The sequence below is a fragment of the Pezoporus occidentalis genome, unplaced genomic scaffold (genome assembly GCF_034315485.1).
Source record: "Pezoporus occidentalis ecotype Australia unplaced genomic scaffold, CSIRO_AGI_Poc_V1 ctg29, whole genome shotgun sequence".
In the NCBI taxonomy this organism is placed as follows: Eukaryota; Metazoa; Chordata; class Aves; order Psittaciformes; family Psittacidae; genus Pezoporus; species Pezoporus occidentalis.
Window position 1 is genome coordinate 1,032,389 of NW_026914829.1, and position 13,420 is coordinate 1,045,808.

The 13,420-nt window shown below is 37.5% G+C and overlaps 1 protein-coding gene across 12 annotated transcripts in view; it reads left to right on the plus strand.

Annotated features, from left to right (window-relative positions):
• KHDRBS2 (KH RNA binding domain containing, signal transduction associated 2) overlaps positions 1 to 13,420 on the plus strand; it is a 363,971-nt gene that overhangs the window by 162,350 nt on the left and 188,201 nt on the right. For all 12 annotated transcript variants that reach the window (XR_009966189.1, XR_009966187.1, XR_009966191.1 and 9 more), the window contains exon 4: positions 7,287 to 7,433. Coding sequence is in view for 2 of the 12 variants with exons in the window: in XM_062626121.1 (XP_062482105.1) it covers positions 7,287 to 7,433 (147 nt within the window). In the remaining 10 variants the exon portion in view is untranslated. The remainder of the gene's footprint in view (positions 1 to 7,286; positions 7,434 to 13,420) is intronic.

The following is a 13,420-nucleotide window of genomic DNA, read 5'->3' on the forward strand; positions in this document are numbered from 1 at the left end:
TCAAGATGTCTGATAATTTATCATCAGCTAGCATGTTGACCTAAAACATTAGTAGAGCTTTCTTGTGTCCATAACATTTGTAATATTTATGTCTAAAAAAAAATGATTACAATTTATAAAACCAAGATAAGTTAGCTCCAAACACAGTGAAATAAATAGAGCTAGAAAGATGAAATGCAACTAGTAGAATGATTTCCAGAAAGTAAGAATGATAAAAGAGGAAAAGAAAATATATTTTCTTCCAACCAGTGTAAACAAAGCTGTGTCTGCATTGCTCAAATGATCATTTTTCTCTTGTGCCACAGGCTTAAGCTCTTAAAGTTCTTACAATGTCATCAGCCATTATAAAATATCTCTACTCTTATTTTTAAAAAATCACTAAATAATTGTATCCATTTGAATGTGTTGATTTGGCACTTGACTGCCAGCAAGCCTGGTGTAGCTGAACAAAATCCCATAGCGAGGAGCCCTTCTTAAAGTAAGGGCGAGGTTTGAGTGTGTGGTCTGTGCTAATTAGTGTTGGTCACTTTGTGCAGAGCCGCATCCTCAGCAGTAGCTCTAGTAATCCCAGCTCACACTGTGGCAGAGCCCAAGTGATTGGATTTAAACTCCAGGAGTATTTTCCAGGCCTGTTCAGCGAAGGCAGTAAGTAATCTATGTTTTCTTTCCCCTGACACTTCTAGCCCTGTGTCTCAGTGACGATGGTGTTGCCATCGCATCTTGTGGGGCAGGCAGCAGCAGAGGGCTTGGGACCTGCCAGGCTTGGCTCCTTTTGAGCTTAATTACTTCTAGCAGCAGGTGTCTAATAGCCGACTGATTTGTACTATGTTATTTTAGCTTTTGCCTGGATTTGTACTATATTTGTAACTAATAGATAGTGGTAATAAGTCATTATTCTATTTAAAGGGTGCTGCTATGGCCCTAGAATAGAACTCAAGTGTAGGAAAGTACAGGGTTGGGATAGATGTGGAGGCCTTGAAAGCAAAGGGACAGGATGATAAGGAAGGCTCCAGGGCTGTAAACAGGGACTTCACATCAAGGTCAATTACTGATTATTAGAATGCAACCCTGGGAGCTAGGTAAAATCACTTTAATAGTAACAGTCAGAGCTGTCCAAACCATGACGAGAGCAAAGAAAAACTATGCAGCATGTGTAAAACTTACCATATAGACAATTTGGATAGGGAATGAAGTTGCCAAATGATGGGGAGGCCAATTTATGTAGCATGTTATCATGGTCCTCAACCATCAACTAAATACCACACAGCTGGCTCGCTGCCCTGATGGGATGGGAAGGGGAATCAGAAAAAAAGTAGAACCCTCTGGGTTGTGATAAGAATAGTTTAATAATTGAAATAACATAAAATATTATTATAATTAAAATGTAGTATTAATAATAACTGTAATGAAATGCCAAAACAACAAAAGGAAATAAAACCCAAGAAGCACAAGCAATGCACAATACAGTTGCTAACTGGTACCCAACCCGATCCCAAGGAGTGATCAGCAGCTCCTAGACAACTCCCCCAGTTTATATACTGACATTCTGTGAAATGTCACCATCAATATTATATGCCTTTCAGCAAAGGACTCAGTGCTGCCAACTCACAGCAATGCCCCTTCCCCAGCTGAAGCCGTTAAACTTAGGACTCCCCAGGGCAGTGAAAAGGGTAGCATAACACCAGGGAAAGCATCTGATGCCAGAGAGTTTTTGTATATGTCATTTTATCTGCATGTAATTTGACCTGCAAGTGTTAGTATGGAACTAAACTACTAATAGTTCATTGATTAGACTTTTACGACTTTACTGAGAAAAGAAATAAATACTTCATATAAGGTATGTTTTTGCCCATAGTAAGAGTGTAACAGCTTTGTGGGATTTCAAATAACCTACTATGTAACTTGGTTGCAACAAACTGATAATTAGACTCCTATAAATAAAACCTTGACATTTTGTATTCTCATTAATTAAGTCTTCATCCTCAATCTTAAGGCATTCTGAAAGCAACGGTCCCTAGTTGTAACCATAAGCTTTAAGATGAACATAATATTCTTAGGAAGCATCTATAGTTATAGTAATTATGCATTTCTTGACTTAATTTTATTTCCTGGATTATATCTACAAACTTGCAACTCATTGCCTATATTAATTTTTGGCTTGTTTAGTTCACGAATCAGTTGTCTAATGACCGGGTGTCATGGTTTAAGCACTGCTAGTGCTAGGACGCTGGGTGATTCTTACCTATGCTGTTTTAGCTTTTGCTTAGATTTGTACAAGTGTAGGAATATTTGTAGGTTTGTGAACTCTCTCTCTGCTCTATCAGTTTTCTGGCAGGTAATTTATACATATATCACTAGATGTTGGTCACAGTGGTCACTGGTTGTAGCCTCAGATTTGGCTCATACCACTTTATTGTGTTAACCTTTTTCCTAAGCATTTATTTTCTTTCACAGATTTTATATTTTTTGTTCATCTAACATTCACCCCAGGTGTTTGGGCTCTTTACAAAAGTGATTCAATAGTTCCGTTATCACATTCTTCTACTGATTTGTCTTTGTTTTCTTTCTCACCTATTTAAACAAAAATATGATCTAGGTACAGCTTAGTGCCTCTTTGCCATAAAGGTGTTCTTGTATTTCATTATGAAAAGCATCAGGAAATAAAGCACCCTTGAACTGAAGGGCCTGTTTGCCCAAGGCAGTGCTGAATGTACACAAATCTCTGCTCTATTTTGCCAAAGCAACTATAAGAATTTTCATGATGCATCAAGTATAGAAAAATAACTTCTATCACCTGTATCTCGACAAATTTCCTCTGTTGTAAGCAATGTTCTGTCTGCATGGCTGTATTTCTTTATGAGGTCTCTGTGGCTGAGAGCAGGTGTTGTACACCCACTCTCTTAGCTCTGCTGTGTGAGCACTCCTCATGTACTCACCATCTCCACCTTCTTGATTCTTCTTCCTGGAATGAGAATAACTGGTTTAAAAACAAGAGTCGGGGGATGGCTAAGCTCTTTTAGCTTCACTCTGTACCCTGCTGAGAGCTGTCCCGTTCTACCACATCCATTCTCAAATTATTTCCATTTTTTGTTTTCTTTTTTTTCTTTTGTTTGTTTATGGTTTGGTTTGTTCTCTGTTTCTCCACTGAGGGGACCTAGGACCTGAAATACCTATTCTGATTTACTTGTTACTGTATAGTTCACTTGTTAGTTTTACTGCAGTCATTGTTGCAGACAACATCTTTTTTTTGCATTTATGTCCATATTAAACATTAATAGATTTACATCTGCAAAACTTTACACTCATTAGTTTTCTTCTGTAGAATTGTCCATTGATCTTATGAATAATGCCTCTGTAGCAACAGCGCTGTGGTTATCATCCTTGTCTAATCTCTGTGCTGTGCTTTCATTTGCAAATTCTTGCAAGGTAAGAAATCCACTGCAGCTCTCATTTTGTTCTTTGAGTACCTATTGTTTCTTTTCAGAACTGTATTTGTTACATTATAGGAAGTTCTGTGTATTTTATTGACAAAATTTATCTCTGAGATCTACACAATTCCTGCTGCAGGCTTCTATTATTCTTGGATATTCTGTTATTTAAGTGTTATGAGGATACTTTTTATTCATTGATCTGGGTTGTGTAATTTTGTTTGCTATGCAAACTCCATTTGTTCTTTCAAGTTTCTTCCAGTAGTTTTATTGAAGCATTTTGGCCAGGGTTCCAGCTAGAAATCAGTTCTCTGTCAACACACATCCTTTTAAAATGGTGAGGTTGCTTTCTCATCCAGAGATAATTCATCCTTTTTGTTGGCTTTTTGTAGCCTTACCACTCACATGCTTCACTTTTGCAGAGGCCAGTACTCCTCAAATTTCTCCTATAGAGTTTTATAATTCATTTTCCCTGCTTTGGTCAACTGGAAATTATAAAACACAGCAGATGTTTCAAAACACCTGTTATCTTTTATGAGGGAGCGGTTTATGGAGCCATGCATCAGGTTAAGAGCAGGTAGATTTCAGCACTGTGTGACAGACATTTTAAGGCAGCAGTTGAGGGTGAAGAAATCCTGAAGCATATAGGGTGAGGGGAACTTGATTTGGGTGTGGAATATGGTACTGTCAGTCTTAGAGATGAGGGGAATTGGCATGCAGAAGGGAGTGGAAAAGGATCAGGACGAGGGGGTAGTTGTCTTTGGAGGGTGGTGTGTTTTTTTCTGCTGTACTTATCCTGCAGTGCAGTTAAACATCACCATTCAGTAAACAAGAACATATTAACCTGAGGGTCAGTACTGAGAGATTGCCATCACTGATCCAGAAGCCCAGGGAATCTATTCCATTCATTTTATAAATCAGAGCTGATCAGGTCCTAGATTTGTTGTGGTTTTTTTGTTTGTTTGTTTTTTTGTTTGTTTGTTTGTTTAGCGTTGTTGGTTTTCATGTTTGGTTGTGTTTTTTTTTTCCCTAAGATCCAGTGCCTGAGACATAAACTGCATTTCATTGTTTTTAAGGTCGTTCTCTACAGTGAATGCATCAGGCTTTCAATGCAGAGTGTCTTTCACAGTGATTCCATTCATGTCTACATGAGTAGGCTTAAGCAGTTACAATCCCCATGATAGAGCTGGAGGCGAATGACTAGGCTGTTAGCTAAACCCGGGACAAAGCTGTGCAAGCTGAACAGGCTGTGGAAAACTGCACATGATGTGGGAAATGGTAGAATGTAAAAAGGTGTGAGAATCTGACAAAAGTTACAGACAGCACCATGGGGAATAGCTGGACCTAACAGGTGTTTAAGGCATAATTATATGAAAAATAACCAACGTCCATAGGTGATCGGACGGGTGCATTAGAGACCCTTAAGGGTGCAGTCTTGCAAGGCCAACAGCACTTCCATAACCTTATAAATAGCACTGTATAAGATAGATTTATGATAATGTCACTCATTTTGCCTTCATGTAGCAGATGCCCGGAAGTCTCAATCCGTCTTGGTCCTTACCAGTACTACGTGGGCTGTTTATTCATTACTGTTTAAGTTTCAATCAGAAGCATGGTTTAGGGGAGAGCCTCCTGATCATTCCCAAGGACTTGGCCGTTACTTACACTGAGCAAAGATCATGGGAAATGAACCGACTCCTGTTCCACCTAACTAAACTGAAGCTGGGCTCCAGGAAGGCTCTCTGACTTCTTGTGGGAGCTCTGTGCAACTAGGCTACAACTAGCAGGAGGCAAAACCCGCTGAAGTGCAAAAGAAGGGGTAGTCCTGTCATCCTAAATTTAAGTGGATGTCAGCTTCGCAGCACTGACTTTGGGGGCTTTCTGGTGTTGAAAAACCTTTAAAAAAAAAATCTTTTAAAAATCTTTTAAAAAAAAATCTTTTTTAAAAAGAGACTTTTTAAAAAGTGTTATGCAGAAAACTTTAAGCAATTACTAGGATATCACTTTACAACTATTAAAACTTAATTATGTTGAAATACTTCATGTCAAATTGTTCCAGAGGTACAATCATATGTTTGGGTTTTTTTTCCAGAAAACTAAAAGCATTGTAACATCTCATGAGGGAGTATTATTTCATGTTCTGGTTCTGTGGACATTTTGGTGAGATTTCAAGTGAAAAGATAAAATGATGAAGATACTTTAAGTGTAAAGATAAAGATATTCTACCTTGTGTCCTGCTGATCTTAATATTTACTGTTTAGTTGAAAACAATTACCTCAATTTTCAACTTTCAAAAATAAAATCATGGGTCACATGTATTGAGTTATGATTTTATCATCATCTGCAAAATGTTGACTTATCATGGAGCAAGATCTAGGGTTCTGGAGCTAAAGGATTAAACCATTGTGTGTTTTGTGAAAAATCAGTAAGTCCTTGGGGCTGGATCTTCTATTGTAAATAGAAAGAACTGTATGTGTATTGTTTGAAGCATAGCATTGTGTAGATACTTTTGGTTTCAAGCAATGGTGTAAATGAGGCAAGGCAAAGACAAGTGAAGTTAATAGATAAATAAATAAGTAAATAAGAATTATTAATCTATTGTTACAATTTTTATGTCTTAGATATAAATAATCCAAAAGTTCATAAAGTATTTTAGTATATACAGAAAGATATAACTTCTTAGCCAATTTTAAGAAAATTAGTTTGCTTTTTCTGTGATTAGAGGGTAGATTTAGATGAGATATTAGGAAGAAATACCACACTGTGAAGGTGGTGAGGCACTGGCAGAGGTTGCCCAGAGAAGTTGTGGCTGCCCTGGAAGTGTTCAAGGCCAGGTTGGACATGGCTTGGAGCAATTGGGTCTAGTGGAAGGTGTCCCTGCCCATGGCAGGGGACTTGGAACTAGATAATTTTTAAGGTCCGTTCCAACCCAAATCATTCTGTGATTCTGTGATTATGTTTTCTCTCTATAAAATGCAAATATATATACATATTTTCTTCAAAATTAATTCTGAAGTTTTTAATTCATTATTTCTTCAGCATCACTTATTGCTATCTTCTGTAGTAATGGCAACATTTTTTCATTATGTTGTCACAGCCAATGCTACTCACATGATCAATATTTTATACGTTTGCTTTTTATGTAGAGGTAACTACTATGGATATGTTTTACGATTTACATTCGCTATCTCAAAGCCTTGTATAAAAAAGTGGATTGATGTTTTAAAACATTAACATAAAGTAGGATTTTTAGGCTTATTTTATAGCTGGAAAACTGGGACTCAGAGATTGCCAAGATATATCAACATGAGGTGAACTGCCATCTTAATCAGTGTACACTAGATTGTATAGGTATCATATATCAGAACTGGAACAAGACAAACCTTATATCTCAAATAGTACTACTAAGGCATACTTTATTTTAGTGTTGCTAAAATGTGCGGCCTTCAGATAGTCATTAAGTAGCTTATATGCTTTAATAAACAATAGCATTTTTAAAGTGCTCCAAAATGCTAAATGGGTCTTTGTTTTTCATTGTGAACAACGAAGATTCAGACAGATTTGTGCAGGTTTTCCGTTACTGGTTTAATATTTCAGCTCTTGCTTCTGGAGTATTTAGCATGTTTTTACTATGCTGATTAAAATCTGTTATAGATGGTAATTATGCTGATTTTATCATTCAAACACTCAAAATTGATTTTTAAATCTCTTAAGTGGCTTGTACTAGACTTTTATTTCTCAAAGGGTTTAGAAGTCTGCTATATTATGTCCTTTTGTCATGTTCTCTGTAAATGCTAAATCAATACAAAATCAGTAGATTCCCGGTTCTAAAAAAAACCCCACACACTTTTTTTGTAGGAGGAAGAACTAAGGAAAAGTGGAGAAGCCAAATACGCGCACTTGAGTGATGAGCTTCACGTATTAATTGAAGTGTTTGCTCCACCTGGAGAGGCGTATTCTCGTATGAGTCATGCCTTGGAAGAAATAAAAAAATTCCTCGTTCCTGTAAGTGACTTACAGCATCCTTCTGTGACTGGTTATGGTTTTGCTGCATTGAACTTGTACCTTCTTTAAGCACCTTTAGCTCAAGGGGAAAACCAAAAAACAACATTCTGTTGAACATTCATCTTTCATTCTTTCATCTCAGGGAGATGCCAAACAGGCCATTAGTTGTCACAGTTGAGCAGTTGGTCCACTGATATATTTTCTGGATAGTTTATTATTTCAATTTGTCTTCTTTTTCGCTTTTTTCTTTCCTTTCTTGGTTTTGGAAGGGAAGAGTGGTTTAGTTGCTTGTTTTTTCTGGTCGCAGACTTAGTCATTAGGATGTGAGTACACTTTTGAGATTTTTGAACATTTAAGTCTGTAAAAAACATTTTTGTATATCTAACGATTTATCTAAATATCTTGCTAATGAAGTTAATTAAAATTTCTTGTGGAGCAAACAGCATGAGTAAAACGTTCTTCAGGTGATTCTGTTCAGACAGGTTGTCCTGACTCAGACCACAGTTTAGCAACCCTTCATCAGCTAGGAGAGAGCAGAAACATATTCTAAAGCTGGGAGCCTTTTCGCTTTGTTTTATACTAAATAAATACTTACCTTTTGTCTTGTTGATTTACCATCAAACTCACTGGAATTTATTTTCTCCACATTTATACAGTATTCCATGGCATTGTCATACTTAGTATTTATCCTAGAATTGAAGCATATGCATACTAAATACTAAGTAAAAGTTATTTTATGTACGACTAGAATTGCATGAGTTACTGTCTGAGGTCTATCCTATTTAGCACTTGAAAAAGGTTCAGAACTTGAATCCCTTCAAAAAATATAATGGAAGCTTGTTTCTATTTGTGGTAAAAAAAGAAATGCAATAATGCTCATATATCTCAATAATAATGAAAGGATTCAGTAAATGCCAAGGTAAGAGAGGTGAGGCATACACACATTTTCATGGCAGAACTTAAATGTTTTTATTTGGTGGCGGTTTCTCAGCTGGGGAAAAAGAGAATAAATTATGAGTACAGTATTTAAGTACTGTTATATTTTAAATGTTCACATTTTTTAGAGCAGCCAAGCATTTTTTTTTAAGAATAAAAGAAAAGTAACTTAAAATTGTTAAAAAACAACTGGATATTTGTTTTAAATAACAAAATTCATTGGCACCAAGTGAGAGCCTGTAATAAACGAGTTATATTTTAAACAAGTTGAATCTACCTTTCTGATTTTCCCTTTTTATCCCCTTATTGTATTCCAGTTTTAGGATACTGGTAATAAAATACTGGTTCAATTCTGGTAAATAGCCATAAGACACAAAAACTTTTTTTTTTCATGATTTATGACTCTGTTTTGCACATACAGTATGAGGAGCAAATTAGGTCAGTGTTGTAATGCTGGCAACATAACATGGAATCCCATTTTGGCTGCAGGTTAATGGTGAAAATCTGCCAAGCTGTAACACTGAAAGAAAATTTATACTTAAGTAATATATTTGTGAGAAGTCTGAAGTGTCATGGCTAAAAATGGTAACAGGGCTAATTACAAAGATTCTCAGTCTCTGTCCTTTTGATAACCCTATTTCCAGTTGTTTGTGACCTTGCCAAACTTTAATTTGCTTGTGTAAGAGGCTCCTGTTTAGAGTTATCTTTGTATGTCCTCTTCATTCTGAAAGACAGGTCCTGCTTTACAGCTGATGCAGTGGTGATATGCCCCCTGGCATAGAACACTATTTTTTAACACCATTATGTACTCTGTCCAGTACTGAGAAAATCTGTTCTGGGTGAATAAGGGAGAGAGAGTAGTGTGTGATGAGAGTGGTGTTAAAATTTGTGTCATGATGCTGTTGTAAGCATTCAGCATCTGTGAAAGCATATATTTTGTGTGACACATAATGTATTGATAAGTATTATATGTATGTTCCAGAACAAGTACAATAGCTGCACTGGAAGAAATATAAAACCAGCTTCTTTGTTGCAAGATTTTGAACTTGGTTGACAGCAGCGATAATCTCTACAAACAAGTAACAGTTTTAGTTTATGACTTGCTTGTTAGTTTTATCCCCTCTGCTTCATTTCAGATTTACAACAATTTACAATTCACTGGCTGGTTGCAACATGTGTCAAGGGATTTGCACTCAAAAAGCTCGCACTAGATAATTTCCTTTTTGTTCCCTATTTATAGCATCTCTTGAATTTGTTCTATGATGTTTTGTTGTTTGTAAGACCTAATTTATTGCAGCAGTGAATACTAGAATTGAATGACAGGCATGAAAGCAGTAGAATCTAACAGTTTTATTTATAACAAATCGAGGATGCAATAAACCATTCAAATAAATTTTGACATTGCTTATGAATTTTATGACGTTTAAGTGACATATTGCCCTTAGAAATAACACTGATTGTATCAGTAAGATGGAAGACTGACTTTATACTTTATCCATAAGTTTTAATGAAACTGAATTTGAAAATAAATGCTTAGAAAACTTAATAATAGAAGAGAAAAATGTAGAATAGGCTGGAGGGGAAATAATTGAGTGTTTATTAACTGAAGGAAAGATTTAATGAACAATTACTTTTTATTTCAATGCATTTGCTTAGTTTTCACCTGCAACATTGCCCAAAAATATTATCAAAATTTTTACCAGTGAAGATTTCACCTCCAAGTCAGACGCAGAAACTAAGCACCGCTATTTACATTGACTGTTCCACATGTTAACATGTTTCAAAGCTGCAGGCAGCTTGGCCTCAGGTGGTGCATTAGTATGCCTCTAAGAGGCATATCTGTGAATAATTGAACCCCCAATTTTATTTTTATGTTACTCTTAATGTGAAAATTTTAATACAATTAAAATATGACAGATCAAAAGACCCATGATTAAGTAAATAGGACTAGTACCTTGGAGTTTTGAAACATAACTGCCTGCTCAATTGTGGGGTTTGGGAACCTAATAAAAATAAAAACCAAAAATGTGCTCTCCAAGGTTGAGGTTTTAGGGTAAAGATTAAACTTGGAATTGATGTTAATGTAATTCAGCAAGTTATCGAGTATTAGCTGTGTGCAAAGTACAAACAGTAGGCATGCTTAGGAGGAGGATGCGTGTTTTGCAGATTCATCTCTGTGGTCAACACAGATTCAGTAAAATTCATAGGTATCTGACTGCCAAGTGGTTCTGACTACAAACTGACTGGGACAGGTGAGGAACCTAACGCTGTTGTTATGTCTCAGTGTCTCAGAATGGGATACAGGGTCAGCCAACTAGAAGGAGAGATGTTTAAAAGGCCAATATGGAGGAGAAAGAGCTCAGAGGTTTACAAGCTCTGCTGATTTTAAAAGTTTCCTAGCAATTAAATGCTGCAAAGCTTTCTTCACCGTTAATGAGCAATGAAATGCTACATCATTCATACAAGAATTGATTACATCAGTCTGATTTACGTCTAAACATACGAACATATTTTCTGAATAAGCTATGATTTCCACACAGTAAGGGGCTTTACCATCTTTGGTGTTCTATGCTTCTTAATACATGCAAAATGTTTTGCTGATAACCATTTTATCCCTTTAAGTGAAGCATTTTTATTTTACATGTGTAGCATCCCTTGGGAAGAGGAGGGAAGCAGATACTGATCATTCATTTTATGTATGAGTGCTCTGTAACAGGCAGCTATTATGTAGAGGGCAGGTTGCAGCTGCGGTGACACAACCACTTTAAAAAGATTGCTTACAACCGTGCGGTCAGAAATTGAACCAGTTACCACTTCAAGAGTTGCTTTCAACTTATTTGCATATATTTTTGTAGCCACTTATATCTGCTTTAAATTGGGGCATATTAACACCACTCAAAGGCTGGGAATAAACTCACAGTCATTTAATGCAGTCCAATTGATGGACAATTGCTCATGATCATCTGCCTGCATACCTCAGTATTTTCTGAGGGTGTTTATCAGACTGCTTTATTAGGAACTAGTGGGATGAGGCAGCAGGTGAATGCAGGTTTTTACATTGCTGTTGTTGTGAATGCAGGTTGCAAAGTCTTCCAGGCTTTCTTCTAGATGCCTGAATCTCTTACTGAGTCATTAACTTTAATCATTTTATCTCACCTTGGTCCGTACCATTGATTAAAATAATTTTCTTACCAATCATTTAAGTGTTCTCACTGATCTAGCTTCCAGCATCATTTCTTCACTCTTCCTAACTAAAGGTGGATGATTACTGAGGACAAGGAGCCTTTCAGTGAAATAAAAATTTACTAATTTTATACAGGAAATGCTTCATACCAGAAATGTGTATGAGAAAGATTAGATTTGATGGGACTTGAAAACAAGCCTTGATGCCAGTTTGTTTCAGCTGGAACAGTTAAACAATCTTTGAGTTTAATGCCTTGAAGGTCCTTCCCTAACTAGTGTTTCAAAAAAATTTATTTTACTTCAAACATGCATTTACTGTATATATAGTAATTTATATTTAGTTCAAAACACAGTTACTAACGATCTGTTATGCCATGTTGCACTGACTATATTGTAGTATATACAGTATACAGTAGTACTTTTTGTCAAAACAGTTTTGACTGGTTTATAACAACCATATCTAGATACATGGTATTTATTTTGAACATTTTTTGTTAGCAGTCTGAATTTCTTCTGTGCTATGAAATGAAATCTCTATTTACATACCATTTCACACTCTCTGGTTTTGTAATCTTTTGTTTATAAATAGCTATATTATTGGCAGGGGCTTCAGACTTATTTGTCCTCTTTCAAAGAACCTTGGTAGGCAAAATCATAGAATCATAGAATAGTTGGGGTTGGATCATAGAACAGCTTGTGTTGGAAGGGACCTTAAAGATCATCTAATTCCACCCCAGCTGCTACAGGCAGGAACACTTTCCACTAGACCTTCCACAAAGTCCTATCCAACCTGGCCTTGAACACTTCCAAGGACGGGGCAGCCACAGCTTCTCTGGGCAACCTGTGCCAGTGGCTGGCTCACCACCCTCATAGTAAAGAGCTTCTTCCTAATATCTAACCTAAATCTCCCGTTTCAGTTTGAAGGCATTAACCTTTGTCCTGTCACTCAATGCCCTTGTAAAAAGTCCCTCTCCAGCTTTCTTGTAGGCCCCTTTAGGTACTGGAAGGCTGCTCTAAGGTCTCCCTGGAGCCTTTTCTTCTCCAGGCTGAGCAACCCCAACTCTCTCAGCCTCTCTCCATAGGCGAGCTGCCTCAGCCTTCTGGTTATCTTCATGGCATTCCTCTGTACTCACTCCAACAGGTCCATGGCCTTCTTGTGTTGGGGGCCCCAGAGCTGGACACAGTACTGCAGGTGGGTCTCACAAGAGCAGAGTAGAGGGGGACTATCCCCCTCTGGGATGGTCACACTCCTTTTGATGCAGCCCAGGATACGGTTGGCTTTCTGGGCTGCGAGCACACACTGAAGCTGGCTCATGTTTATTTTCTCATTGACCAGCACCCCCAGGTCCTTCACTGCAGGGCTGCTCTGAATCTCTTCTCTGCCCAACCTGTAGCTGTGCCTGGGATTGCCTCAACCCAGGTGTAGGACCTTGCACTTGTCATGGTTAAACTTCATGAAGCTGGCACTGACTGGCCACCTCACAAGCGTGTCAAGGTCCCTCTGGGTGGCATTCCTTCCCTCCAGGGCATCAACCGAACCACACAGCTTGGTGTCATCGGCAAACTTGCTGAGGGCGCACTCAATCCCACTGTCCATGTCACCGACAAAGATGTTCAACAGCACTGGTCCCAACACCGATCCCTGAGGGACACCACTCGTCACTGGTCTCCAGCTGGACATTGAGCCATTGATCATAACTCTTTGAGTGTGACCATCCAGCGAATTCCTTACCTACCAAGTTGCTTATTCGTCAAATTCATGCCTCTTCAATTTGGACACAAGGATGTTGAGCAGGACAGTGTCATATGCCTTGCAAAAGTCCATGTAGATAACATCAGTCACTCTTCCCTTATCTACCAACACCATA